This window comes from Hypanus sabinus, chromosome 4, assembly GCF_030144855.1.
Source record: "Hypanus sabinus isolate sHypSab1 chromosome 4, sHypSab1.hap1, whole genome shotgun sequence".
NCBI lineage: Eukaryota > Metazoa > Chordata > Chondrichthyes > Myliobatiformes > Dasyatidae > Hypanus > Hypanus sabinus.
In genome coordinates, this window is record NC_082709.1 from 67,081,823 (window position 1) to 67,109,624 (window position 27,802).

Genomic DNA, 27,802 nt, shown 5'->3' on the forward strand with positions numbered 1-27,802 from the left:
GGGCAGCAAGTCAATTGAGGGAAGACCAAGCAAGCTTCAGAACCAGAGGAGTGGAGAGACAGCTAGATAACTCAGCTGTATGAGATTAGACAGGTACAGAGCAGCGAGACAATGAGGGATTTGAATACTTCAATGCCCTAGCCATTGAGCAGTTTGATGTGAAAGAAGCTATTCCACCAGAATTTGACTGAGAGCTTTGTCCTGAAGGCATGGTTGAATGACAAGGAGGGAAAATGGCCTCCGTTCCTGGGATGATTTATTTCACGTTTTCTCCCAGACAATGGGCATTCTTCATCGGGAAGATGACCAAGAGAACAATTCTTCCACCAGGCTGTCTCCAAATAGTGATACTTGGCTTTTGTATCTTCAACAGGGCAACCCCGGAGGCAGAGGGAGTGATGGAGATTTTGGAGAAAGAGGCGATGATGTAAGTACTGTTCCCACTTAAACACTGGAGATAAGGAATAGGTTATAGAGCTTGAGGAGTCTACTCTTCCATTAATTCAAGATCATGGCTCAACTTTCCCAAATTAGTTTCCATACCCACTAATTTCCAAGATCTATTGGCCTCAAACCTGAATAAATTCAATGGCTTACCAAGTAGAGAGGTCCAGTCTTCACAACCAAACTTCCTTTTCAATATGGCCACCTCACATAGGGTAAAGGTTCTTCAAGTTGAACACCACTACACAGAAACAGGTCCTTCAGCCATGCTGAACTGCTATTCTGCCTGGTCTTATTGGCCTACATCTGGACCATAGCTTTCCATAGCCCTCCCATCCATGTACTTGTTCAAATTTCTCTTGAATACTGCAATTGAACCCACATTGACCACATCCACTTGCAGCTCATTCCACACTCGCACCACCCTCTGATTTCCCCCTCGTGTTCCCCTTTTGCCTTTCACCCTAAACCCATGACCTCTAGTTCTAGCCACCCAACCTCAGTGGAAAAAGCCAGCCTGTGATTGCCCTGTTTAAACCCTTCATAATAGTGTATACCTCTATCAAATCCCCTCTCATTCTCCTAAGTTCCATGGAATAAAAGCCTTAACCTATTCACCCTTCCCTATAACTTGAGTCCTCAAGTCCCAAGAATATCCTTGTACATTTCCTCTCCACTCTTGCAATCTTACTGATATCTTACCTGTAGATAGTGGACCCAGAAATACACACAAGACTCCAAATTTGACCTCACCAACTTTTTATACAACTTCAACATAACATCCCAACTCCTGAACTCAGTCCTTTGATTTATGAAAGATGATGTGCCAGAAACTCTCCTTATGGTCCCCATCTGCCCATGATGCCACTTTCAAGGAATTACATATGTGTATTCCCAGATCCCTCTGTTCTACTGCAGTCCTCAGTACCCTCCTGTTCGGTGTGCATGCCCTGCCCTGGTTTGTCCTCCCAAAGTGAAACACCTTACACTTGTTAGCATTCACTTCACCGAGTCAATTTGTCGCTGTGCCCTCAAGTTAAGGTGATACTGTATGTTAGGCTAAATAGAACAGTATGCCTGCTTTATGATATACAACTGTGACTGTGATCACTGTTAAGTGTGAACATCTGTTAGGAAGTCATGAAAGCAACAGCCCACACCCTAAACATTGGTGGAAATTAAGCAGATTCCTATGGCAACCTACTACATGAATGCTGGTGGTTTGCTCACAGTGTTTAGAAAATTGATGTAAATAACATCTGGGCAAGTTATCAAAGTTCAAAGTACCTTTATTATCAAAGGATGTATACAGCCTTGAGATTTGTCTCCTTGCAGACAGACACAAAACAAGGAAACACAATAGAACCCATTTAAAAACTCCACACAACAAAGACGGCCAAACACTGTGTGAAAAAAGAACAAATTCTGTGAACATTAAAAAAAGTAAACAAATAACACATGGAATACTAACAGCAGAGTCCCTGAAAGTGAGTCCACGGCTGCAGAGTCGGTCAGTGCTGAGGTGAGTGAAGCCAGCTCACAGCTGCAGGTTATAGTCACAGAGTCAGTCAGTGCTGAGGTGAGTGCCAGTGGTTGCAGGCCAGTTCAGTAAACCCTGCAGAGCAGTGAACTGAACACAGGTTCGTCCTTTGGCCTCGGCCTAGACGCCTTGATCAAATTGCACAAATATTTTTTTAAAACTGTAAAGAGAAACACGGGGAACATGAAGCGTAGAGGCCCCGAAAGTGAGCCCATTCCGCGCTGATGTGACTGAAGCCTGTCCTGGAGCCCAGTGGTTGCAGGGCACCAACTGCTCCCAAACCTGCCAACATTGGACCTAAGACTCCTATGCCTCCCTCCAGACAGAGGTAGTGAGAAAACAGAGTCTGGTCAAATGCAGGCAGATGGCGCTGAACACCTGTTCATTTTCCACTCTTGTCCTCGACGACTTAATCTTGCTTGGTGCTGTAATTGGCACCGAGTAATGGAGCCAACCACGGATTTGCCTTCCACTATCTGGACTCGACACAGCGCCCAACCCCAGCGATGGCCACCCATAGCAATGCGTTTCTGTATTCACACACTCGACAGTCTATGTTGCTGAAAGCCCCCAGGACATGTGTTTGGCTAAGGTTCCACCACAATGTTAGTAGGTTCAGACCTCCAGGCTGGCAAGCAGCAGGGATAATTGCCTCAATCCTGGCCTTGACCTTCCTCCTGTGGACTAATCCCACAACCTGCTGCTTTTCAGGTTTTTAAGGCTATGAATGGTGGATTCAGGTCGGCTGTTAATCAATAACATTTGCATTTCCAACTGCACTAATAGCTAGTAAGATGCAAATTAGGAACAAGAGGAGGCCATTTGGCCCCTTGAGCCTGCCCTACCATTTAATAACTGATTGTGACATCACTTCCAAATTCCCACCTACCACAGTAACTATTCAACCCCTTGCTTATAAAGAACTCTGCTTCTTGAAGAAATGTTTGCAATCTTCTAAAAGAAAAGAATCTTCATTTTAAACGTGCAACCTCCTTGCTTTTAAATAAGTTACCCTATTGAAAAATCTCCTTTGTATAATAATCACTTAATTGTAGATTCACCCTCACAGGGAGACATCCTCTCCACCTCTGGATCTTGTATGTTTCAATTAAGTCTTCTGTCACCTCTAAACTCCATCATCTTCAAGCCTAGTCCGTCTAATGAGACAAATACGCAGAGCGTAGTGGAACACACTGCCGAGGGTGGGTGGTAGAGGCAGAGATATTAGGGGCACTTAAGAGACTCTTGGACAGACACATGGATGAAACTGGAAAGAAGGATTATGTTGATGTTGGAGCAGGTTAGTTGGTCGGTACAACCAGACGTGTGTTCTCACCAACAATTTTTTAACTGAAGCACAGTTTTTATACTCAATTCTCCATAAAATTGAAGCACAACCTCCCTGTTTTTATGTGCAATGAACAACAACATTCTTTAAACGTTCTCAATTATGTGGACCTGCCTTGGTGAATGGAGCACAAGGCATCACGAGGGATGACTGTTCAAATAGTAAAGCAAACATTTTCACTGGAGCATTGAGAAAAATGAGCTGCCAATCATTCATTCACTTTAGGGCAGGGGTTCCTAACTGTTCTTATGCCATGGGCCAATACCTTTCAGTGAGGGGGCCGTGGCCCTCAGGTTGGGAAGCCCTGGTCTAGGGGAAGTTCTGTTTTTCACTTCTAAGTGCATGATCTTGCTTTTGATAACTGTATGGTTTTGTGCACAGGGACCTCCAGGGAACGACGGAGCAAAGGGCGAGCCGGTAGGTGGAATGGTTTCTCACCCATGGAAAGTTGCTGTTCCTTGGGTTTATTTTGTTGCAACATGGAAGGCTGCCATTGGAGTCTACACTGGTTCTGAGAGAAAACCCAACATCCCCTGCAAGTCCTTCAGCTACGAGCTGGCTGGAAGATGGTTGTACGACTTTACAGACACCCTCACTCCCCACATGCTGGCGGTCAGCATTTGTTCCATGGGAGATGGGCAGACTCCACTGGACTTTAACGTTTTTGAATATCCTTATCTACACTCTTCATCCCGTCCCATGGAGCCTCGCCAGAACATGTCACCCGCCCTGTCGGGCGATTGCGAGATCCACAGAAGAATCCAGGCACAACTACAAATCAGCCCAATGCATGGGCCCTGCCTGAGTATCCATTTGCCACTGAAACAAGGTGTACCAGGAGTAGCTCTCACAAATCTGGAGGAACTCAGCAGTCCAGGCAGCATCCATGGAGTGAAACGAACTGTCAATGTTTCAGGCCAAGACCATTCATCAGGACCAAAACATCGATTTTTCATTCCTCTCTATAGATGCTGCCTGACCTGCTGAGCTCCTCCAGCATTTTGTGTGTGTTACTCATGCTTGCCAGCACCTGCAGAATCCCTTGTATCTCCCGATCCACAAATAGTCCTGGTGACTCTGGGAAGAGATCAATGTACTAGCACTTGTTCAGCGCTGAGGTTGAATGGGGTGTGGGTGAGTGTCGGGGGAATGCATGAATGTCCTTGTGTTGACATAGCACATTAATGTGAGATACTTGTCTGAATAATTTTTTTGAATTACTTTTAGGGCCCTTCCGGTGAGCCTGGACTGCCTGGACCTCCAGGTTTGAGAGGCATCAGAGGTTCAAAGGTAACTGAGATTGCAAATCACTGGTAAGGGTTGATGAAGTTAGAATAAGAGGGAGGACACACTCCCCCAAGGGTTGTGTTATCAAAGCAAATCTATGTTCAATTCCACTTCTTCATCTTAATGGTAGCATCATTAATGCCCCTACCTGAGAATTATCTGTTGAACACAACATTCCAATAACCCCAGCCTCAGCAGAATTTTGGGGAGAAATTACAGACTCCTGCTGACATAATTGTTGTGTTTAATATGTGAGTAATATTGTAAATATGTTGTTTGATTTAGCACCCTTTGTTGTTTAAATGATTCACTATACATTATATGTAAAAGTATGTGAATGTCTTACATCATTACGGCTCTGTGTTATCACTATGCACCTCACTAAAGTAAAAACAAAGTGTACGCAATAATCCCTCGCTCCTTGTTTTCCCTTCTATTAATTTTCGGAGTTGCCAAACAGAACAGTGGCAATGAGTATGTTTTAAAATGAGCCCAAGATGACTACTTGCCTGTTGAAGCACAGTGAGACATTCAAATATGGAAAAAAAGTGCAGCATGCTTTCTTTGCAAACGGAGAGAAATGGTCAAGTGAAAAAAAACGCAACACTTTTTTTTCTTTGGAAGAGGAACGTATTTGAAATTTTTTAAAAGCGCAGCTCATTTCTCTTCGGAAGAGGGAGAGAGATGGTACAGTTAAAAAGAAAGGCAGAAAATAGATGAAATTCAAAGGTTCATAAACAGATTTCCAGGTGATAAAATAATAAATTAAAAAGAGCATAAAAGGTTGACTACATTGGAAAGATAGATGTGTTTGATTGCAGAAAATATAACTGGGTGATGTATACTGAGCAAATTGAGCAGTATTTTCAAACAAATGGAATAGCTGATGAGAAATGTGTGCTAGTTTTGCTGAATGAAATTGGTGAAAGAGTATTTAGTGTGCTTAGATGTTTAACTGCCTCAACCAAATGAACTGAAATTAGCATTGCTGATATCATGAAAGTAATGCAGGAACGTTTAGAACCAAAACTATTGTTGATTGCAGAATGCTTTAGATGTCATAAATTAAATCAAAAGGAAGGGGAATCCATTTCACCTTATGTGGCTGAATCAGTTCAGTAATCAGCTTAATGATGTAGAGCGATTGTTTAGTTTGTGGAATCTTACAAGAAAGCATTCAAAAATTGCTCCTAACTCCACTCCATAAAATGAATTTGAATGACATTTCAAAGGTACTGAACTGAAGCCTGCAGATATGCAACTGAGAGCTTATACTGGAGAAAAGATACCACTTGCGAGAACAACATTCATAACAGTAACATACAACAACCAACAAGCCATATTGAGCTTGTATTGGTAAAAGCAGGAGGGCCAGTATTGTGAGGCCATGAGTGGCTGAGACAATTACAACTTGATTGCATTTCCATCCACTTTTGCAAGCCACATCCCCTGCAATAGAGTTAACAAAAAGCAAATGCAAAAAAGGTACTGGATGATGACACAGCAAGGATGGCATTGGGAGACTCAACCACTTCAAGGGTAAAATAGTGTTAAATAAAAATGCCACAGCCAGATTTAGCAAAGCCTATCTGCTTCCTTATTTCATCTGCGATAAAGTAGTTAATGAGCTGGATCATATGGAGGGTGAAGGAATTCTTCCCAAGTTTGAATGGAGTCCATGGGTAACACCAGTGGTCCCAGTAGCCACGAAGGATGTGTATGTCAGGATCTGTAGTGATTTTAAGGTTATCATCAACCCAATACTGTACATAGATCTATACCTTCTGCCCAGGATAGAGACTAGCTTTGCAAATGTTTCTGGAAGAAAACACCTCAGCAAAGAGGATGTAATTGAGGACTACCTACAAATGGAAATGGAAGAATCATCCAAAGTGTTTTCCACCATAAACACTCACAGAGTCTTTATCACTATAATTGGTTTATTTTTGGAGTAGCATCCACACCTGCACTCTGGCAGAAAGCTGTGCACCAGGTGCTGCACGACTGCCCAGACACTCAGTTTTACCTGGATGACATTGTTTCCAGTGAGGATGATAAGGAACACCTCCAAAATTTCAAGACAGTGTTAAAAAGATTAGAAAATTATGGGCTCAGAACATGATGAATGAAGAAATATGAATTCTTTAAACCAAGCTTCACTTACTGTGCTCATACCATTGACGTGCAAGATTCACACAAATATGCTGAGAAAATTCAAGCAGTGGTGGATGCCACAAGGTCAAAGGACGTGTCCTTTTTATGCTTTGTTAATGACTATAACAGGTTCCTGACAAACCTGGCTACTGTGCTCCATCTCTTGAACTCATTACTACAGATTGGGAAGAAATGGCAATGGACAAGGAAAGATGAAGACAGAGGAAATAGTAATGTCAGAGACTATACTCACACATTCTGATCCACCTCGCCCAGTGAAGTTTGCCTGTGATGCTTTGCACAGTCATGTTACAGGTTATGAGGGATGGCATTGAATATCCTATAGCCTTTGTACCATGTTCCCTTAATGCATCACTCACCGCAAAGGTGCCAGTTGATTCCTACCCTTCAAAGATATGGCACGTGGTTGTGGTGCAGGATTGAATTTCAGGACCTTACCCATTATCCTCTCTATCAAATTCTCAACATTAGCTTCCCTAGCCTTTTTGAATTTCTACAGCCTCATTCCACCGAATGATTGGAAGTCGGTTTTCCATGAATAATGTGAGTGCTCTTCCAACACACCTAATGTTGTGCTTCATGGCAAACAACACGGGAGCTAAGAACAGCAGAGGAAGGAGCGGGTGGTAAAGGAAGGTGTAAATTGTAGTAACGTCACACATTGTTCTTTGTCTTTACCTTCCTAGGGTGAAAATGGGCCTGATGGTCCACCAGGACACGATGGACCTCCTGGAGATTTTGGAGAAGTGGTAAGTACATTGCTAACATGCTTCGACCAGTCACTGAAACTCAGTTAACTGACTCATGCTCACAGTAACTATTATTCTTCCACGCACAGTGTTATCCAGATAATGAGAAATGTGGAAGGTAATACTTCTTTAAGCTTCCTCACAAGTTCACCCACGGTTGTCTCTCTCCTGTTCATGTAGTACTTGGCGCAAAATGAAGCTTCTTTAGGGCAAAGGGGAAAACATCTGGTTCATATATTGAAGTTGTTCTGCTATAAAACTGCTGAAGATACTCCTTAATTTCAAAACAGCTGGAAGAAAGTGATGTTTGTGTTTTGTCAGATCTAATGCCCTCTTTCCGAATTGGAGTTTCGGAATCTCAGGATCAGGTTTATTATCTCCGACGTACAGTATGTTGTGACACTTCTTCGGCAGCAATGCATAGCAAAAATTGCTATAAGTCACAAAAAATATAAAAATAATAGTGTAAAAAGAGAACAAAACAGTGAGGTAATGTTCATGGATCATTCGTGAATCTGGAGGTGGAAGGGAAGATGCTGTTCCTACATCTTTCAGGCTCCTGTTCTACTTCCCTGAAAGTTGTAATAATTCATTAGAGACAGTGCAGTTGAAGACTCCTTTGTATCAGACAACATAGAGGCTAACTATCCAGTAGAGATGACCTTCTCACTTCTCTCATCCCCTGTCATCATTTGATGGGTATATCCTGATGTCCTCCACTGACAACAAGCAGGCCACATGCTTCACAGGCCCTACAGGGGCCCGCACCTCTCACAATGGGTCTACACCTCCAATGGCAAGTCCATAGATTCCAAGATGTCCCATGGTGAAGACCACCTCCTGGATTCCAGCATATGTTCAATAACCCCTATCATACTAGGAGATCACTATTGAGTGGGAAAGGTCATTGTCGCACATTGGGTTCCCAAAGCCGGAACGTTGGCTAATAAAGGTAACTGCTTCCACGGAAACGTGTACTGAGTCAAGCAATTTCAAAGTAACTTCATTACCAAAATACTTATGTCACCAAATGCTACCCTGAGATTCATTTTCTTATAGGCATTTACAGGAAAACAAATTACAATAGAACTTGTGAAAAATTATACATAAACAAAAACTGCCAAAGAACTGGTCTGCAAAAGAAGGCAAATTGTTTAAATAAAATTAAAAATAAAGATTGATTGATTAAATAAATAAATAAATAATATTTCTGTGAACATGAATTGCAGAGTTCTTGAAAGTGAGTCTGCAAGTTGTGGAATCAGTTCAGAGTGGGGAAAGTGAACTTAACCATACTGATTCAAGATACCTGAGGCTCAAGGGGTAATAAGTGTCCCTGAACCTGATAGTGTGGGACCTAAGGTTCCTGCACCTCCTGCCTGATGGGAATAGGGGGTGTCTTTGATGATGAATGATGTTTTCTTGTGGCAACAGCCCTTGTAAATATGCTCAGTAATGGGGTGGGGAGTGGTGGTGGTGGTTTCCCTGTGATGGACTGAGCTACATCCTCCAATGTCTGCAGACTTTTCCATTCCCGGACATTGATGCTTCCAAGATGATTATCCATCTAGCGAATGAACCATCTGCTGAACCATTTCCCATCACCACAGGAAGTTAAAATCTCTACTGCTGGGAATCTCATTTCTTGGAAAACTAAGAGCAGACTCCTATGGGGACAACTACAACAGGAACTTGAGGAGTGCTGCAGTGTCACTGTGTGGAAGCAGGTGGAGGAAGAAAGAAGTTGTTGTCTGGACCTAACAATGAGGGACCAATTTAACACTGGTACTTCCTGGGCACTGTCTGACTAGGGCCCAACCCCAAACGGAAACTGGACATTTTGTCCGGCACCCCTCAAAAAAGCTGATAAACAGGATCAAACTCTTTGTTAGTGGTGGGGTCTAACATTGTCTGAGGAAAGGACGTGGGCTGAGCTTTCCTCATTAAATCTTTAGTTCAGAGGAGCCCTTTGCAAGCAACAGCTACCTAAAATGGAAGTAAATTTCTTCTCCAAAGCTTTGTATAGAGCTAGGAATGGCCTGTGTGTGCATTTCAATAGTACTCTTGAAGACCACTGTTGGCCATGTCAGAACTGAAGGTCAAAGAGAATGTGGTCCTGCAAAAGACCTGAAGGCATCGGCAGCTCCCCTAGGTGAGGGCCAGTATTAGAAAAGTCTCAGACAGGGCTGGTAGAGTTTCCTTGGCACACATTGCATATGAAGTCTATTGCCATAATCAGTTTCTGCTCTGAGTGTTTAGTGCACCATATGGGGTTCAATAATGTTAGAACGCTGTATATTTTAAACAGACTTGCAGTTCGGTGAACTATTAAAGATCAGAAACCATGGTAACCCAGCAAATCTGGAATTAGCAACAGCATAACACATACCAGATGCAACACCGGATGTATGAGTAAATTCATCCGGTGTTTGCCAAGTGTTGAAGCAGCGTGATTAGCAGTGGTGTATAAGATCCATCGCTTAACTCCAAGTAATAAGAAAGAGCAAGACATAGCAGTGCCATCTCCTCTTTTGTTCATTATGGGGATTGCAAGCTCTTTCATACGAACTTCAAACTAAGAACTTCGTACTTGCCTTTGCAATTAGAAAGCAAACTCCAAGCACAAAGGATTTCCACTCAGGTTAAAATCAGGCCTACAGGGGTTCTGGGATGTACATACTTAACATCATTGGAAGATCTTCTACCTCACACTCCGCTGATCTGGTGCTGAGTTAGTCCCTGAGCTGTCCTTCATCCACAATCTCACACTATTCACCTGTCTGCCCTTTGGATTCTGCAAACCTAGCTACCCTCAAATTTGCTTCTTACAAGTTTCTTGTGTCTAACCTTTTGGCAGTTTGATCTTCAATGTTTAAGAGACATTGCCTGCGCTGGTATACAGGCAACCTCAGGTCTGCCTGGAAATATCTGGGGGAGATCATCCGAGACATCTTAATTAGCCTTAATATTGGAAATTCCCCATTAGTTGACAGCGTTTGCGAAGAACTAGAAAACGCTAGCTATGCCACTTGCTGTAGTAGACGGTAAATTTTTGCCACTCTCTAACTATCCTTGAGCAGACTGGGTTCCTGAATGGCTGCATTCTATGTGATAAGTTGCAAGATTCTGACCCAAGAAACAGTAACACATATTTGAGTTGTGACCTGGACGGTGCCGTGTTCCCACGTACGTTTCATCTGGTCACTGGCGATGCTGTCAAAGTGGAGTTACCAGCGTGCCGATGGCAGAAGGAATGAAGATTTATGGTGATAGATGGTGATGACAATGCAGTGAACAGTTTTCTTTCAGATGGTCGAGCTTCTTGAACGTTGCGTTAATCCAGTTAGCAGCATGGTATTCTGTCCATTTGGTGCTCACTGTGTTCAGTACCATGATTGTGTGCTTCCCATATGCCTTGCCTGTTTTGCTTTGCAGTCACCCATGAGCACTCTGCTTTCTTTTGCCTCAGGGAGAACCTGGCCGTGCTGGGCCCAGAGGATTTAAAGGAGACATGGGACCTCCAGGAAGAGAGGTATGTATTGTGTACTGTGATTACTTAATGCCAGCAATCTAGGTGATTGTTTTGCTGATAGGCTTCACTGCCTGTACCCCAACTGTGTTACACTACTCTGCAGCCAGCACCCATCTCCCTTACCCAGCCCTGAGCATGACCGCAATGCTAGGCCAGTTTTACTCTGTAAACCTAGACCACATCTTACCTAGCACTGCCATTACCCTTTATTGACCTTTCGGGTAAGTGTAGAACACTGTGGTCAACATTGGCCTGTGCTCTCATCTCCCAAAGATAAGTCACTCCGTTTTAGTAGGGAGGAGCGGAGTTGTTATTTTTTTTGCCAATCATCTGAGACAGAATGGAGATGGTAACTCTTGATTCCCTGAGACTTGCCACACCCTCCTCATTGGCTGAGCTATATTTGGGAATGTGGAAATTGCCAAGTTCCCTGAAAGAATATACATTATGAACAATGGCTGGTTTATTTGGTCTGAACTGAACTCCTTAATACTTTCATTTCAATTCCACTTCTTATTCCCATTTCAAGATGTCTGTCCATGGCTTCCTTTACTGCCACGATAAGGCCAGATGCAGGTTGGAAAAACAAAACCTTAAATTTCATCTTGGTAGTCTCCATCATGACAGCATTGATTTCTCTAACTTCTGGTCATTTCTCCCCCGTTTCCACCTGCACCCCCACCCTGTATGTTTTCCCTCTTTCGGCAGCCCTTTTATCCCTTACTTTCCTCTCTCCAGCCCATCGACTCCCCCGGCCCCTACCTTCTTCAGCCCTCTGCTTCTTCCGTCGGTCACCTCCTAGCTCCTCACATGATTCCCTTTCATCCCCTCTCACCTAGCCTTCTCCCTCTCCCCTCTCAGCTCGATTCATCTGTTACCTGCCAGTTTGTACTCCTGTTGCTCCCCCTCCCCAACTTTTTATTCTTTGTTTTACCCCATTCCTTTCCAGTCCTGATGAAGAGTCACCGCTTAAAACATAGGATGTCCATTTCTCTCCATAGATGCTGCCTGACTTGTTGAGTTCCCCCAGCATCTTCTATGTGTTGCTCAAGATTTCCAGATTCTGTAGAATCTCTTGCGTCTCCTAGGTGCACCAGTTTCCTTTTGGACTTAAAGCCATTACCCTGCTTTCCACTGAACATGTGATTTAGTGTTAAAAGATATCCTGAAGCTCAGTGCACTCCGGGAATAGACTAGCATAACATAAACTGATGTAATAGCTGACCTCAGTATTAATACTAATGACATTTGCCGAGAGGTATCACAGGCCAATGTCCATCTTCCCAAATGGCTGAGACATGTTGCCTCTGAGAGAGTATTATCCAATAGGCCTGTTGAGAACTAATCATTATAATGTATACAAGCTAGTCAGCAACTGCAGTGATTATTTCTTCGATAACACTGGGCAATTTTTTTTCGAAGTGTTGCTTCTTCAGGATTTTATTTTTGTTTATGATAGACCACTTGAAGCTGAATGCAAATATAATTTCAGACTACTTGTATCACGTAGGAATCTGGAGAAACAAGAAATGAACTTTTATCAGATATAATGCATGATGTTTTGCAATAGTTCTACTAAGCTGAAAATATTTTGTTGATGACTTTCTCTTGTACTCAGTGTCTGAGGGTTCTCACTTAAGTGTCCAGCAATAATCAGCCAGCATTGATGGATCCCAGTTGCCCTGATACCATTTCTCCATGACCGCAATGTCCTGGTGAAACCTTTCACCACGCTCGTCACTGACAGTGCCAAGATTTGCAGGGAAGTTGCTTAAATAAGAATACAGAAAATGAATCTTTAGTGACAGTTGCACTTCATTGTTTTGTACACTTGAAGCATGTTATCAACAAGCTGCAACTAGTTTGATGCTCTGTAGTTGCCAGGAACATTTTCAACAACATCCTTGAGTGCCTTCCTTGTGGTTTTCTCTGGTCCCACTAGAAGCTCTCTGAATTGCCTGTCATTGATAACCTTTTGATTTGTGGACCAAAAAAATTGCCTTCCTTGATCTTAGCATTAGTTATTCTGGATTGAATTATTAATTGAAATAACAAATATAGGTGATTTCAAACAAATGGTGCATGATAGGGAAAAGTCATGATGATTTTCATGATCAGCTGCCCAAAATCCAAAAGGTACACCCCAAAGTATTCAGGAAGCAAAATCTTTGTTGTCCAGTGTAATTCAATTAACGGTACCTCATGTACACTTCGCTGTACATTGGTTGTTCTGTTCTGAATATGTAACTAAAGGACTGAATGTTGAAATAAAGGACTAACTGATATTTTGTAACCCTGCAGGGAATCAGGGGACCAAGAGGTCTAAAGGGATATCCCGGTGATGCAGGTCCCATGGGAGAAATGGTAAGAACGGAGACAGAAATGACAAAGAGTGTTCATGCACATTAGGACTGGGGAGAAAGAGAAACCCCAAATTAACTGAAGCTGAATTAATATTCCCTCTGAACATCTTGAATAGCACAGTGGGTACTGCCATGAAGGTTTGTCTTCTCGTTCATCCCTGCGATTTGGTAACACGTACTGCCCGTCTGGATAGGGTTTGCTCCTGAGCGACTACCGTCTGTGCCAGGATGGAGCTGCCCCATTGTTGTTGGGCAGTGCATTACAGGTTATGCTCCCCATGGTGATAAACAAATTGTGCTGCATCCCCAGTATGGCAGCCTTGTAGCTTGCAGTAGAACTTGCAGGTCATACATTGGACTCACCAACTTGTTCAAGGTGGAGGCTTGAGAAGCAGTATTGTAGATACCTTGGGAAATTAGGAGGTGGCAAACACTGCAGACTCATAGACATAGGGACAGAATTTAGCCATTCAGCCCATTGAGTCTCGTCCACCATTCTATTATGTCTGATACATTATCCCTCTCAACACCATTCTCCTGCCTTCTCCTTGTAACCTTTAACAGTCTTACTAATTATGAATCTATCAAACTCAGCTTTAAATATACCTAATGACTTTACCTCCATAGCTGCCTGTGGCAATGAATACCACAGATTCATCACTCTCTGACTAAAGAAGTTTCTCCTCATCGCCGTTCTAAAGGGACATCCTTCTATTCTGAGGCTGTGCTCTCTGGTCCTAGACTCCCCCACTATAGGAAGCATCCTTTCTACATCCACTCTGTCTGGGCCTTTTGACATTTGATGTTTCAATGAGATCCCCCTTTAGTGAATGCAGGCCCAAGATGCTACTCAAATGCTCCTCATGCATTAACTCTTTAATTCCTGGAATCATTCTTGTGAACCTCCTCTGGACCCTCTCCAATGCTAGCACATCCTTTCTTAGACAGGTGTCCCAAAACAGGTCACATTGCTCCAAGTGCAGGCTAAACAATGCCTTATAAAGCCTCAATCTTTCATCTTTGCCTTTAGATTCTAGTTCTCTTGAAATGAGTGGTAACATTGCATTCACGTTCCTTACCAATGACTCAACCTCATGCGCCAATAATTTGGCAACTTGTGAGCAGTTTTGTCTTGGATGCTGTTGAAGTTTGTAAGTGTTGCTGGAGCTATGCTTTTGCTGTGGGTCAAAAGTGCCATGAATTCCAGCACTCGATTTTCTGCTCTGCAATGTAGCCGACTCCATTATGTTTTTAGTGCACTCTGTCAAGTTCTTTGGTCTAGGTAAATGGAAGAAAGCAAGGGTTTGAAATCATGTGGGAAGGGTCGTTAGTTAAGATGGAAGAGTAGACAATAATGTCTCGTCTCCATAGAATCATGGAGATATTCAGCACAGAAACAGGTTCTTCAGACCACCAAGCTGCCACCAACCATTAAACATCCAATTACACTCACCCCTATTTTTGCAACTCTCCTGATATTCCCAGCACCTCTTCCCAAAATCTACCCCTTAACTACATTAGGGGCAATTTATATCATACAGTTAACCAACCAACCTGCACACCTTTGAAACGTTGGTGGAAAGGAGAAACCCCGTGGGTAACACAGGAAGAATGTGTGGGCTCTTCGCAGAGGGCCACTGTCCGACAGGGAACCTCAGAGTGAAAGGAAGGGAAGGGGTCTGGAGAGATATTTGGGTGGAGCGGGTAGAAATGTTCTGGTGTGCAAGGAAATAAAGTGTGATTGAGGAACGAGTGCAGATTTCAGAGTCCAGTTAATCAAATGATAGTAGGGACAAATAAAAAATTCAGCGCAGCTTGTCATGTATTCCCAGAAGATGTGTGACAGGACCACTAACTTTGCTGAGATTAAAGCAATTCCTGTGAAGGAGCATGTAATGTAGCCTGGAGTTACCATTGATGCACAAGTTTTGTTAATGGCCATCAACACAATAACTATAGCAGAAATTTAGCTCCATTAGTGATCCACAGGAATGGTTCTAAACAAGCTAGTCGATGTCGGTGGATAGAGTTATGGCAGGATGGGGAATTGTGTGGAGTGGGACTGAGCAGGAAGTGACTTTATCCCTCTAGAGCTGCTGTAACAGAGGTGACGACTGAATTCCGCAGCTCAGGAACACCTTGGATGCAGGCTTTCTTGCACAACTCTCTTTCCAGGCAAATCGGCTGCAGATTCTCCTCGCACCTTCTACTCCTGGAAATTGTACTACTGGGGAACTGCGGCACACCTGTGTGAACTGGGGAGGGGAGACATTGAACAAATCCTGGTCCTCCCTTCAGTGAATGGGAACATGGAGCACGTGATCATGCCACTAGAGGGGTGGTTGGACAGAAAGCTATGGTCCTAATTAACTGGGCTAGCAATCAAGAGGCCAGGATTTCATATTCCAGTGCAGTCAGTTCTGAAGCTGATGATTTGTGAGTTGACGTAGAAATCAGAGCACAGAGCACAGGACAAGTCAGGAGTCGATCTTTTAACCTATTCTAAGATCCTTCCCTCCTACATAGCTCTCAATTTTTCTATCATCCATGTACCTTTCTAAGAGTTTATTAAATGCTCCTAATGTATCTGCCTCTACCAGCACCCTTACAAGGTGTTCCTCACACTCACTGCCTCCATGTAGAAAAAAACTTGCCTCTGACGTCCCCCCATTCTCTTCTCCAATCTCATTAAAATTATGCCCCGTTTTATTAGCCTGATCTATGATCTATTAACTTATTAGATCAGCTATTAGATTGCTGATGAAATTATAGACTCTTACAAAAGTATAGAACAGAAACAGGTCCTTTCATTCCCCCTTGTCCCCCTTGAACTCCTTTGCCCACTTTGTCCCCCTTTGTCCCCCTTTGTCCCCCTTTGTCCCCTTTGTCCCCTTTGAACCCCCTATCTATGCTGTACCCTTCTGCACTCATCCCTGTTGTCTAACACTTGGCCTGTATCTCTCAGACATGAAAATGGTCACCAAAGGCTGACAGAAAGGAAAGTAGTCAACCTGACACATTGAGGAACAGTATGGACTCCATCCTCAGTGCTGGTTTCGAGTCAGAAAATCAGTGTGGAAACAGATTGTTTGTCTTAACTGTCCTCACAACGTAATGGGCACCCCTCTGTATTAATCTGAACTCCCAGCCCTCGGGCCATCAGCTCTTATGCACAGAAGATTCAAGTGCTCATCCAGACACTTTCGTCAATACTGTCAGCAACCCAGCTTCAGCTTCTCTCTCAGGTAGCATATTCCAGGTACTCTACACTCTCTGGTGAAGAAGGTCCCCTTCTAAATCTTTTCCCCCTTAGCCTAAATTTATGTCCTGTAGTTTTATCTACCTCAGATATGGGGAAGAGTTTTCTGTAGTCTACCCTGTCTATACACGTGATTTTATATAATCTTAGTTATGTCGCTCTTAACCTCCTCTGCTCCACGGAGAACAGACCTAGCTTCTCCAGACCCTCCTTACAATTGAACTGCTCTATCCCAGACCACATCAGGATGAGTCTGCTCTGCAACCTCTCCAGCATTATCACATCACCTATAATATCCCCTACTGCTATTTCCCACTTAGATTGGGATGATTTTGGGATTTGTTCTTTTATTGGGAACATGATTTGTTTTTAATGCTAACACAATGCCTTAACACGCCAAAAATATGTGCAATTCAATTTCTAGACAAGATTATTTCTGAGAACATCAACTTTTAAGTATCTGGGGGTCCTTGCTTGCTGGTCTTGGTCCATGGCATAAAAGGGTTGGGAACCCCTGATCCAGTGAGTGGAAATGCAAAATGAGACAAAATGGTTCATGTGGGAAGAATTTTAGTGAAGACTTTTAATGAGCCGAGTGTTTCTGTGTTTCAGCCAGGTCAGAATATGAGTCTCTGAACAAATGTGGCTGATGAGGCTCCCACTTGTAGTACAGTATGCTGTTTCGCAGTTTTGATCTCCCTATCTTAGGAAAGATGTTCTGATGGTGAAGGAAAAGTAACAGAGGTTTACCTGGGATCATAGGGCTGGATTATGAGGACAGATTGAAGTAACTGGGTCTGTAGTTGCTGGAGTTTAGAAGCATGAGATGAGATCTTGATGGAACTGGGCACAAAGAAGATGGATATGACAGTCAGGGGCTGTTCTGTGCCACACCTCTCCACTACACTATTAATGAGATTAATGGGATGGGAGACGCTAGGAAGAAGATAGTGAGCTGAATAGCCTGCTCCTCCTATTTTATTTTTTTTCATATTAGACTTCTACCTTTCCATTTGGATAACTTTCTTTATCTTTTCCTTCAGGGAGAACCTGGAATCCCAGGGAATGGCTCCAGGGGCCCACCAGGATTACCCGTAAGTACACCTTTTGATCAATCGCTTGTTGCCTGTCAGCTGCCTTCAATTTGCTCTTATCAAAAACACAGATGCTTTTATACAGAGATAAATGGCTGGTTTTACACCGAATCCACAATGTTCAAAAACACTCTACGGTAGGTTGTGAGAAAACAAATGGCTTCGTAGCTTGAACACTCCAAAGGGATCCCATCCAGTCACCCTGCCATGGATCTATGGTGCATGAAGTACAGAAAGCTGTGGCAGCTCAGTCTGATCTTTATGATGATACAGCTTAAATGGAACATTTGAAATTTTTGACTGACTGCCAGCCAATATCTTGGGTTGCATTGTCTCTTCTGCACTAATGGATGTTACTATAAATTGATAAATCTGATAAACATTTTGTTCCTTTCCCTACAGGGTATTCCAGGAGCACAAGGGTACCGTGGACCCAATGTAAGTTGCTGCTCCTACCCCAGGGACATCTCCACATCCCTTCTCTTGCCACCCTCCACTCCCTTCCCCCAGAGTCAGGGGCTGAATGGAGCCAGACAGAGCTGGAAGTGATGAACTTGCTGAGTCAGTAAGGCCGGCTGGCGGCCACTCTTCCTGCGCCTGCTCTCCCCCATCACAGCTGTTTTTGTCATCCTCTCCCACACACTGTTGCCGTTCATTTCTGACTTATGAAAAATTTAGGTTAGTACAATTAGTCCATAAAAACAGAACCCTGTCATAACCCTTGGACTGTCTGTACAGGGAGGGAGCCAAATCCCAGAATTAGACCAGATGGCTTGTGTGAAAGGATTTCAGTGAAGATTTTAATGAGCTGAATAGTTTTGTGTTCCTAGCATTCAATAGAATTCAATACAGATTAGAATCCAGTCTCTGGTCAGAAGCTGGGTGTTTCTATTATCTGGATTGTTGGGTCATGAGTCTACAAGTTAATTGCAAAAAGCTAGACTCTATAGCTGTCCTGCCTTGCAATTTACATCCCCTTATACCACAGTGGAATTCGCCGAGACATCAGAAACTAGTGCACCAGGAGAATTGGGGTTTGATCTCATGGATTGTTGGGCTGGATGTCATTAGGAAAATAGAGCGAGGAAGATAATAAGGAATATGTGAAAGAATTCAAAAGATGATCGAAGGTGCCTTGAGAAAGCATTTTTTCCAGGGGTTAGCTTGAACATCAACACTATATATTGAAAAAGAGGGGAGCAACATTGCAAATAAAAATAATACTGACCTTTAGTTCAAGGTTTTCCAAACCAAGAATTTTCAAGAGGCCAGGTACCCCTACACCATTCAGTTCATTGAAGGAGCATGAAGTAGTTGTGGCCAGATAATCTAATGCCCTTCTTTTGAAGATGAGTGCATCATCCTAATATTAAGAGATGAGTTGTTTCTGCACGAGTAAATGCTGGCAAAGTAAGAAGTGAAAAGCAATTCCTGGCAGAGGGCAACATGAGTGACTTGAATGAGCGTGAGGTGCCTGTTATCGCAAGGCTGTGGGACGATCAAGATGAGCACTCCCTGAGCTTGAATGCAAGAGATACGGTAGCCACGCATTAAACTGAGGTGCAGGTCCTGTGGAAGGATCAACCAGCAACAAAAGCAACTTGTTTCATTGCAGGATGGAGGAGAAGGGAGGAAATGGGAAGGGAAGGAAGGAGAGAGGAATGGAAGGGAGGCAGAAGGAAGGAGGAAGGAAGGAAGGGGAAGTAAAGAGAAAGGATAGGAGGGAGAAGAGAGATTTGCATCACTTCTTTAGAAATGTACTCTCATGTAGGAAGTGTAGGATCAAGCTCCAGATCATGGCCAGGTAACATTTGAGTGGCATGAGTTAACTGGGTACAAGAGAGAACTGTGTTAACTTTCTTTAAACTGGTGTCATGAGATCATTTACACCCTGGTAAAAGAGTAAATTGGGGCTTGGTTCATCTACAGAAGCTAGAGTCGTCAGAAAGCAAAGAATTTGCCAGCTCAGATTGGAACCTGACACCCCTTCCCCTCCCCCACAGAATGAATGACAGTGATTACAAACTGTCTGAGAAGCCAAAAGCACAATGCCTGAGTTTTAAAACCATGATATCCAGAAGATAAGTCAGTCCCTTAGTTTCTTTCTGCACATGAATTGTTCATTATGTTTCCTTAAAAACAGAGTACAATTCTGACAGGAGGGCAGCAGAGATTGAAGCAGCCCCTCTTCTGACTCATGTTCCTCTCTCTCTCTTTCCCTCGCTCCCTCAGGGAACAGAAGGTTACCCCGGTCCCAAAGGCGATGACGGTGAACCTGGAGACCCTGGACGTGATGTAAGTAGTGGCTTCCAAGTATGCTTGACAACTTTTGCCTTTGTGTTTGAATGAGACTCTTACCAGACAACTGTTTAGCCTGTGTTGCTTTGCACCATAAAACCGCGAGCAGATCTATAGTCAAGAGATTTGGACTATATCTTTGCTCCTGCAGAATGTTAGTAAGATGTACAGTGCTGCAAATTATCGACAAGTAGATAGTTTCCAGGCTTCTGTAAACTAAAAAGGAAATTATTGCGTTACTTCAAAATGTAGTGTGAATATCTTTCAGTATTGCTAGTCAAGTTTATTAATTCTAAGACAGTAAATGGTTAATGAAGGATGATGACACAATGAAATCTCCACTTGTAAACAGGAAGCCTCTAATAACATTCCATCTTTGCTTAGACTGAGTGAGGCACTTAAGTGGGAGAGAGAATATTTTGCAGAGAAGGAAGTGAGATTGGTTTGAGGGCTGACATGTACTGAAAGGGCTGAGTGGCCCATCATGTCAGAAGAAAATTATGCGAAATTTACATAAAGTGTGTGGTGTGTTTTCAAGCCATTTTTCTCCTCCCACAGAAAGCATCTGATGAAATACACGACGACCTTTTTATTGTTCCATGTTTTGCTTAGCTTTGTTTAAAGGCGAGTATCGTCCACATATAAAACGTGTGATCAGGGTACCCATGATGCACTGGGATGTACCCACTACCTTTTGAAAGCTTCTCCATTCGAGAGCATTGGTATTTCCATACTAGTGCAAGCTACTTGGCCAACAATGTTGTGCCAACCTTTCAATCTACTCCAAGATCAGTGTAACCTTTCCCTCCCACATTTTTCTTTCACCCTTTTTAACTAGCTTAGCTCTGCTTGAAGTCATACAGACTCATAGAGTGCAGAAGCAGGCCCACAGATTCAGGTCAGCCATTAAGCACCAATTTGTGTTAATCATTTTTATTTTCTCAACTTTCCCCTGAGATTCTATCAGTCACCTACATACAAGGGGAATTTAGTTAACAATACCAACTCGCTCTTGATTGGCGGAGATTGGAGCACCCAGTGGGAATCACTTGGAGCACGTGTAAACTCCACACAGACAGCAGTAGAAGCCAGGATCAATCCCAGGTCAATTGAGCCATGAAGCAATGGCTCTGCTAGGTGCCCCACTAGTAAACTGTGTTCTTCACTGTGTAAACTAAACTCAACGCCATCAACTGGTCTAAGTATCTTGTGCAGAGAAAAGCCAGCCAGGGTTACTCTGATTTGCTCCGGTGGAAGTGCCTGTTAACCCTTGCTGTTCACGCAGTTGGAGAGAAACTTCCAGAGAAGGTGTTGCTCTTCTGGCCTGTTTCTGTAACTGAATCAATTTCCAATGAAAATTTTTGAAAAACAACTCTGTGGAGAAACTCAGTGGGTCAGGCAGCATCTGTGGAAGGAAATGGACAGTCTACATTTTGGGTGGAGACCCTTCATCTGGAATGAAGAAGGTAAAGGGTCCTGATGAAGATTCTTGAGGTGAAACATTAACTGTCCATTTCCCTCCATGGGTTCTTCCAGCAGCTTTTTGTTGCTCTGGATACCAGGATCTTTTATATCTCCAATAAGAGCAAGAAGTTGTAAGGGAGAGACAACAGGGGAGTAAAATATCTAATCTATTTTGGGTTCCAAGCAAGTCCTTCAGTATTTCCTGAGATATTCAGGGATGTGTGCCCAGTAATTTAACATCTACAAAGATTGTGTTAATCTGGTGAGCACATTAAGGCCACCAATTCTACCCTCTCTTGTACTCCTTTCATGTATGTGCTGGGTGGTGCCTGATTCCTCAAAGCCCCATGTTCTTGTGTGATGCCATCAGTTGAAAGGCTCACACTCTAGAATGTTACACAAGGCGTGTCTGGAAGTCGAGTGCCAAAGAAGAAGAGGAAGGTTGCATAAATCATCTATTTCTCAAGATGATTATGGAGATTTTCAAAAATATCCCATACGCCATTTATATAATAAAACATCTTAAGTACTGGTCAAACAGAACTATTCACCAAGGAAATATTAATACCTGTTGCTCAAAGCTTAGTGAAAGGAGGAGTAAGTAAGGTGGAAGCATTTACAAGGTATCAGTGGCCATATCTGCTGGTGCTTACATACCTCTGAAACCACCCAGGGGTTTTCAATTGTGTATCTTATAGGGGGAAGGAGCTCATCACATAAGAATTCCAGAAGTTATGGTTACCATAAGAATTGCATATAAATGTCCAGAACTGGAAGGAGAGACTTGCGTGGTTAAAGGGTTAAAGGGGTTGACCTTCTCTATTTCACCAGAGGTAGGCTTATGCTCAGATGATGAGGTAAAGAGCCCAGCATGTCCCACTAAAACTTCTTTTCCATTTTGTGCTTTAAACTTGTTGTAGTTTCATGGAGCACTGGACCACTACAGAACAGCTACAGGCCCTTCAGCCCATTTAGTCCATGCTGGACTACTATTCTGCCTAGTCCCATCCACCCGCACTTGGACCAGAGCCGTTCATACCATCCCATCTAGTACTTTTCCAAATTCCTCTGTAATGCTGCAATCAAACCCACACCCACCACTTCCAATCGCAGCTCGTTCCACACTCTTACTATCCGTTCCCCTCAGATTCCTCTTAAATATTTCACCTTTCACCTTTAACCCACGACCTCTAGTTTTACCAAGCTTGTAGTCACCTGGGCTGATACCCAGTGTGCTGTAGTACAGTCAGATCATGCTCCTGGGAATGTTTCACCACACTCCCAGGTGCCGCTCAAATGCAGGTTGTTGCTAGCCAAGATCAGCCTCCTCTGGCTCACTGGTGCTTCTGTCCATCGGCAGAACAGCTGTGGATAGCAGTCCGTCAAGTGAACCCATAAACTATTTCCTGATGATTTAATAGTTCCCATATTGACCGAAGGTCATGGAACAGCTGGAATGGCTACTCTGACTCATTGCCGCCTTCCCTGTCCTTTTTACTTCTTCCAGCTGTCGGCTTTATTCCGGATTGTCTGGTGATTCTATCAGTGGTAGAGGGTCTCAGCGTTGATCAGGAGTGATGGTCACAGCACACTTAACTTTAACCCATTCTTTCAGAGTTGTTGTATGATTAGAATGAGTTGAAACTGAGATGTTTTCACTTGAGTCTCAAGGTCAGGGGCCAGTCATTTAAAAATGGAGCTAAGCAGAAAATACCTTTCACAGACGTTGATGGATCTCTGAAATTCTCCAGCCCAGGGAGCTGTAGTTCTTAAAGGTGAGGTAGATTTAATGTTTGAAAGACCGAGGAATTGGGGAACTGGCACAGAAGAGGAGGTGAGGTCAACATAGATCAGCCAAGGTCATATTGAAAGGTGATGCAGGCTTCGTGGCCTACTCATAAAACAGCACAGCACAGGATAGGCCCTTTGGCCCATCTAGTCCATGCCAAACTATTATTCTGCCTTGTCCCTTCAACTTGCAGCCCTCCATACCCCTCCCATTCATGCACTTATCCAAACTTCTCTCAGATGTTGAAACTGAACCCACAGCCATCACTTCTGCCGGCAGCCCATTCCGCACTCTCCCCATCCTCAAGTTCCCCTTAAGTATTTCTCCTTTTCACCTTTAACCTATGATATCTAAATTGACCAAGCTTATGGTCACCGGGCTTGATACCTGGCCTGCTGTGGTACAAAACGTGCCCCATTGATACACCCTGGAATGTTTCACCATGCCGCTCAAATGCAGGCGGCTGCAAGCCAAGGCCAGCTTCCTCTGGCTCACTGCTGCCTCTGTCCATCGTGGGAACAGCTGTGGAGAGCAGCCTCTCAAAAGAACCCAGAAACTATTTCCTGGCCATTTAGGGTTTCAGCTCAGGTTCCCTTTAAACATTTCACTTTTCACCCTTAACCCATGACCTCCGGTTCTATTCTCACCCAACCTCAGTGGAAGAGACCTGCCTGCATTTACCCTATCTATACTCCTCATAATTTTGTATACCTCTATTAAATCTCCCCTTTTTCTCCTGAACTCCAAGGAATAAAGCCCTAACCTTTTCAGTCTTCCCCTTTACCTCAGGTCCCTAAATCCTGGCAACACCCTTGTAAATTTTCTCTGCTCTCTTTCAATATTATTGATAGAGCAAGTCCCAGATGCTTGGTCATCAATGTGACCCTTTTGTCTTATCCACTGATTTTATTTTGATGTTGCTGTTTAGCTGTGAAAGTTGCCTGTTCTCCTTCCCCAGCCTCTTCTTGCCTGCTCTGGCTTAAAGTATTCAGGATCAGGTCTGCGTTCTCTGCTTCAGCCCAAAGCATAGGGGCAGGGATGCACTCTGCATGGGAAATAGTGCTCCCGTGGATCCAACATATGTTGTCTTTTCCAAGAAATCATCCTCCAACTTGGATTTAGATCCTCCTTTATCAAAGTAAACTTTCTGAGAAATTCAGGATGCATAATGTTTTTTTCGTATGATGGCTTTTCATGGATTTCTCCGATTTCTCTTGGATTTTCTGGAATCAATTTGGAAATTTCATCAGTACTTTTAAGTATAAGTCATGTAAAATCCCTGGGGGGGGAGAGAGGGAGAAATTTCCTCCTTTCCTGTCACTCTCCTTTCCTTCTTCTTCTTCTTCTTCAGCCCTTTACATTTTCCACATGTCTCCTCCCTGCTTCTAACTTCATGTGCCCTCCCCATCCACCAACCTTCCCCCTCATCCAGTGTCACGTCACCAGCCAATTTGTGTTCCTTCTCATCCTCCCACCTTCTTAATCAGGCTTCTTCCCCTTTGCTCTCCAGTCCTGATGAAGGATTTTGACTGTAATCCTTACCATAAGTGCTACCCGAACTGCTGAGTTACTCCAGCATTTTGTGTGTATTGTTCTGGACTTCCAGAACTACATGAGTAAATGTCGAGACATTTCCACCAGTGGGAGAACCTCAAACATGGAGACACTGTTACCTGATGAGGGGATGGTCATTTAAAGCTGAGTCGCACAGGAACATCTCCTCCAGAATTTGTTACACAAGAGGGTTGAGAAATAGGGGAATGGAGTGCCATGGGGAACTGGCAAAGGTGAGGAGATGTCACCCAGTGTGATTATGTTGATGGTCAGGCAACTTTGAGTGGCTAAGGATTTAGCTCCCAATTTCTTCTGTTTTTCTGTTCTCTCCACTGCAAATAACAACCCCATAATCCTGCCACTATACCCCTCGATCAGGACTTCTCCACTTGTGGAAACATCTTGAGTTTTATGCTGTCATGTCTGCTCTGTATCTTTTATGTTTCAATAGAACCTCCCCTCATTCTTCTAAAATCCAAGTTTGCTTCCTTCAGTCACTGGTCAGTGGACAATCTTTCTCACCCCAGGATTTAGCTTGGACAATCTCTTCAGGATTGCCTCTCATGCCACTACACACTGTTCGTTTTAAAATAAGGCAACTGAAACCTAGCATTGAAAGGACCGAAGCTGTTACCGTAGTTTGCAAAGGCAGCCATTTTGAAGAAGTGCTGAACTTGAAGGGGCCAGAGGAGAGAAACCATTAATAATGAGGTTGCCAAATCTGGCTGTACGCATTCCTGGAGGTCTCATCGTGCGGCCTCCTGCCTCCATCTCCAGCCAGACTCAGAGCACCAAGTGGCAATCCATGTTACGAGAAGCAGCACACAAAATGTGGAGGAACTCAGCATCTATGGAAATGAACAAACAGTCAATTTTTCAGGCCGAGATCCTTTATCAGCAATGTTACTTACTTGTTTATAATGACATAGCAGGAGTCTATTTGCAAGCCCATGCCGGCTCCCAGTGCAACTATCCCATTCTCCCTCTCCTTTTTCCCCTGTCCCCCTGCAGCTTATTCTCTCCCACATGCTCATCAACTCCTGCTTGGTTCCTTTGCCACTTGACGACATCAAGGGGTTAATTCTGTTAACCAATTAACAAATGCATCTTTGAGAACTGGGAATGAACTGTGTATACGTGCAGGTAGCATTGAGGGTCAGGATCGAACACAGGTCGCTAGAGTTGTGAGCCAATAGTTCCAAACGAGTACCACTGTAACATTTCCCAGCCAGTGACCCACCTAGCAGAATTTGATTTTAACTTGTAATCAAACAGTTCATCAGTAAAGCCCTTATAATTAAACGTCCAAAGAAAATGTAAATATAAAATTGATCATTGGGGTTGGGTTCAGCCATGTTCTGAAAATGAATATGTGCTTCTGTGAGAAACCATGGAAGTCCCAGAAGATCAGCAGCCTTCTTTACTGCCCTGCCTCCTAGGAAACCAACTTCCTGTCTTCTTTGCAGCATTGGTTTTACAGTTTGGCTACACAAAGACTTCATAGCATTCACTTGTCTCCACTTTCCTCCCCAGTCCCCGTCAAAGATAGTGAAACAGCGGAGGGGAAAATTTAGAAAGATAATTCAAAGCTTGAGGACCTAATTACAGTAATGAAAGTGAAGAGCTGATTCTGTTCTGTTCTGAAAGTGATTCTGTTCTTAAGGATAAACAGCCTTCAGGCGATTCCAGAAAATCCATGCATTCTGTATATGCAATGCCCAAATCAGCAGATACTGCAGATGACAATTCTGTAAGCCATTTTGCCTGCACTTAGAACCACTCCACCTTATAATGAGTGCAAAGTGATATTGTTTAAGACAAACCAGAATGGTACAGCTTTGAAACTTGGTGGCTAGCATAATAAATTGAGTACAAAGTAATGCCAGCTAATGCAGGATCATTCCGTGTCCAAGATCTTTTGTCAGGAGGCAGGAATCTGGGCAAGGTTTTACCTTTAACCCAGTAAAGGCCTTGCATATTTCACAATCTCACAGATGCCCAGCTAACGTTGCTTTCTTTCTGAAGTGTAGTGCAAGCAGTGACAGTGGCACGGATGGGTCAAGCTGATGCCTCGCCATTTCAGAGAGCCGGGTTCAGACTTGACCTTGGGTGCTGTCAGTGTGGAGTTTGCACGCTTTCCTTCTGACCACATGGGTTTCCTCCAAATGCTCCAGTTTCCTCCCACATCTCAACAATGTGTGGGTTTGTGTAAGAAAACTGGCGGTTGACCGCCGGCATGAACCCAATGGCCCGATTGGCTTGTTTTCCATTTTATTTTCCTCTATATTTTATGACAATAACGCAGGATGCTCATAATTTCACTTTTACAAAGAAATATAATAATATCTATAGTCTTCCTCTCATAACCTTCTTATTCTGGCATTTGACCCCTTCTCTTCAGTCCTGATGAAGGGTCTCGGCTTGAAATGTGGAGAGTTTACTTCCCCGTACAGATGATGCTGAGTACCTCTGATGTTCTGTGTGTGTTGCTCAAGATTTCCAGCATCTGCAGGATCTCTTGTGTCAGTAACCAGTCAGTTTTACTGCTCAGAACACCAAAAGTAATTGCCACCTTATGAGTATCTGGGCAGGCAGACAGGGCTGCAGTAATCATGTTTCATCTCAGATTCATGAAGTCTGATAGTTGAGCTTTCCCTCATACATTGCACTGGACTGCCAGTTTGCCTTCTACACTCAAGCCCCTGTAAAAGATTTGGAATCAACAATTAGCGAACAGAGGTAGGTGATAAATGCAGAAGTACCCTTCAATCACCATCAAAACTGAGGCATTGCTAGAAACACTCAGCAGGTCAGGCAGCATATGTGGAAAGAGAATCAGAGTTAACCTCTCACCCCAGTCAACTTTCAGGTTTGGAGCTCTTCAGTGTGTGCTGACAAAGGATCTT

General features: G+C 43.5%; 1 protein-coding gene across 1 annotated transcript in view; it reads left to right on the forward strand.

Moving 5' to 3' along the window:
- col6a1 (collagen, type VI, alpha 1) overlaps nt 1-27,802 on the forward strand; it is a 76,807-nt gene that overhangs the window by 32,615 nt on the left and 16,390 nt on the right. Inside the window, exons 17-25 of the mRNA XM_059967344.1 lie at nt 374-427; nt 3,714-3,749; nt 4,560-4,622; nt 7,481-7,543; nt 11,013-11,075; nt 13,377-13,439; nt 17,741-17,791; nt 18,194-18,229; nt 20,024-20,086. Of these exons, the coding sequence (XP_059823327.1) occupies nt 374-427; nt 3,714-3,749; nt 4,560-4,622; nt 7,481-7,543; nt 11,013-11,075; nt 13,377-13,439; nt 17,741-17,791; nt 18,194-18,229; nt 20,024-20,086 (492 nt within the window). The remainder of the gene's footprint in view (nt 1-373; nt 428-3,713; nt 3,750-4,559; nt 4,623-7,480; nt 7,544-11,012; nt 11,076-13,376; nt 13,440-17,740; nt 17,792-18,193; nt 18,230-20,023; nt 20,087-27,802) is intronic.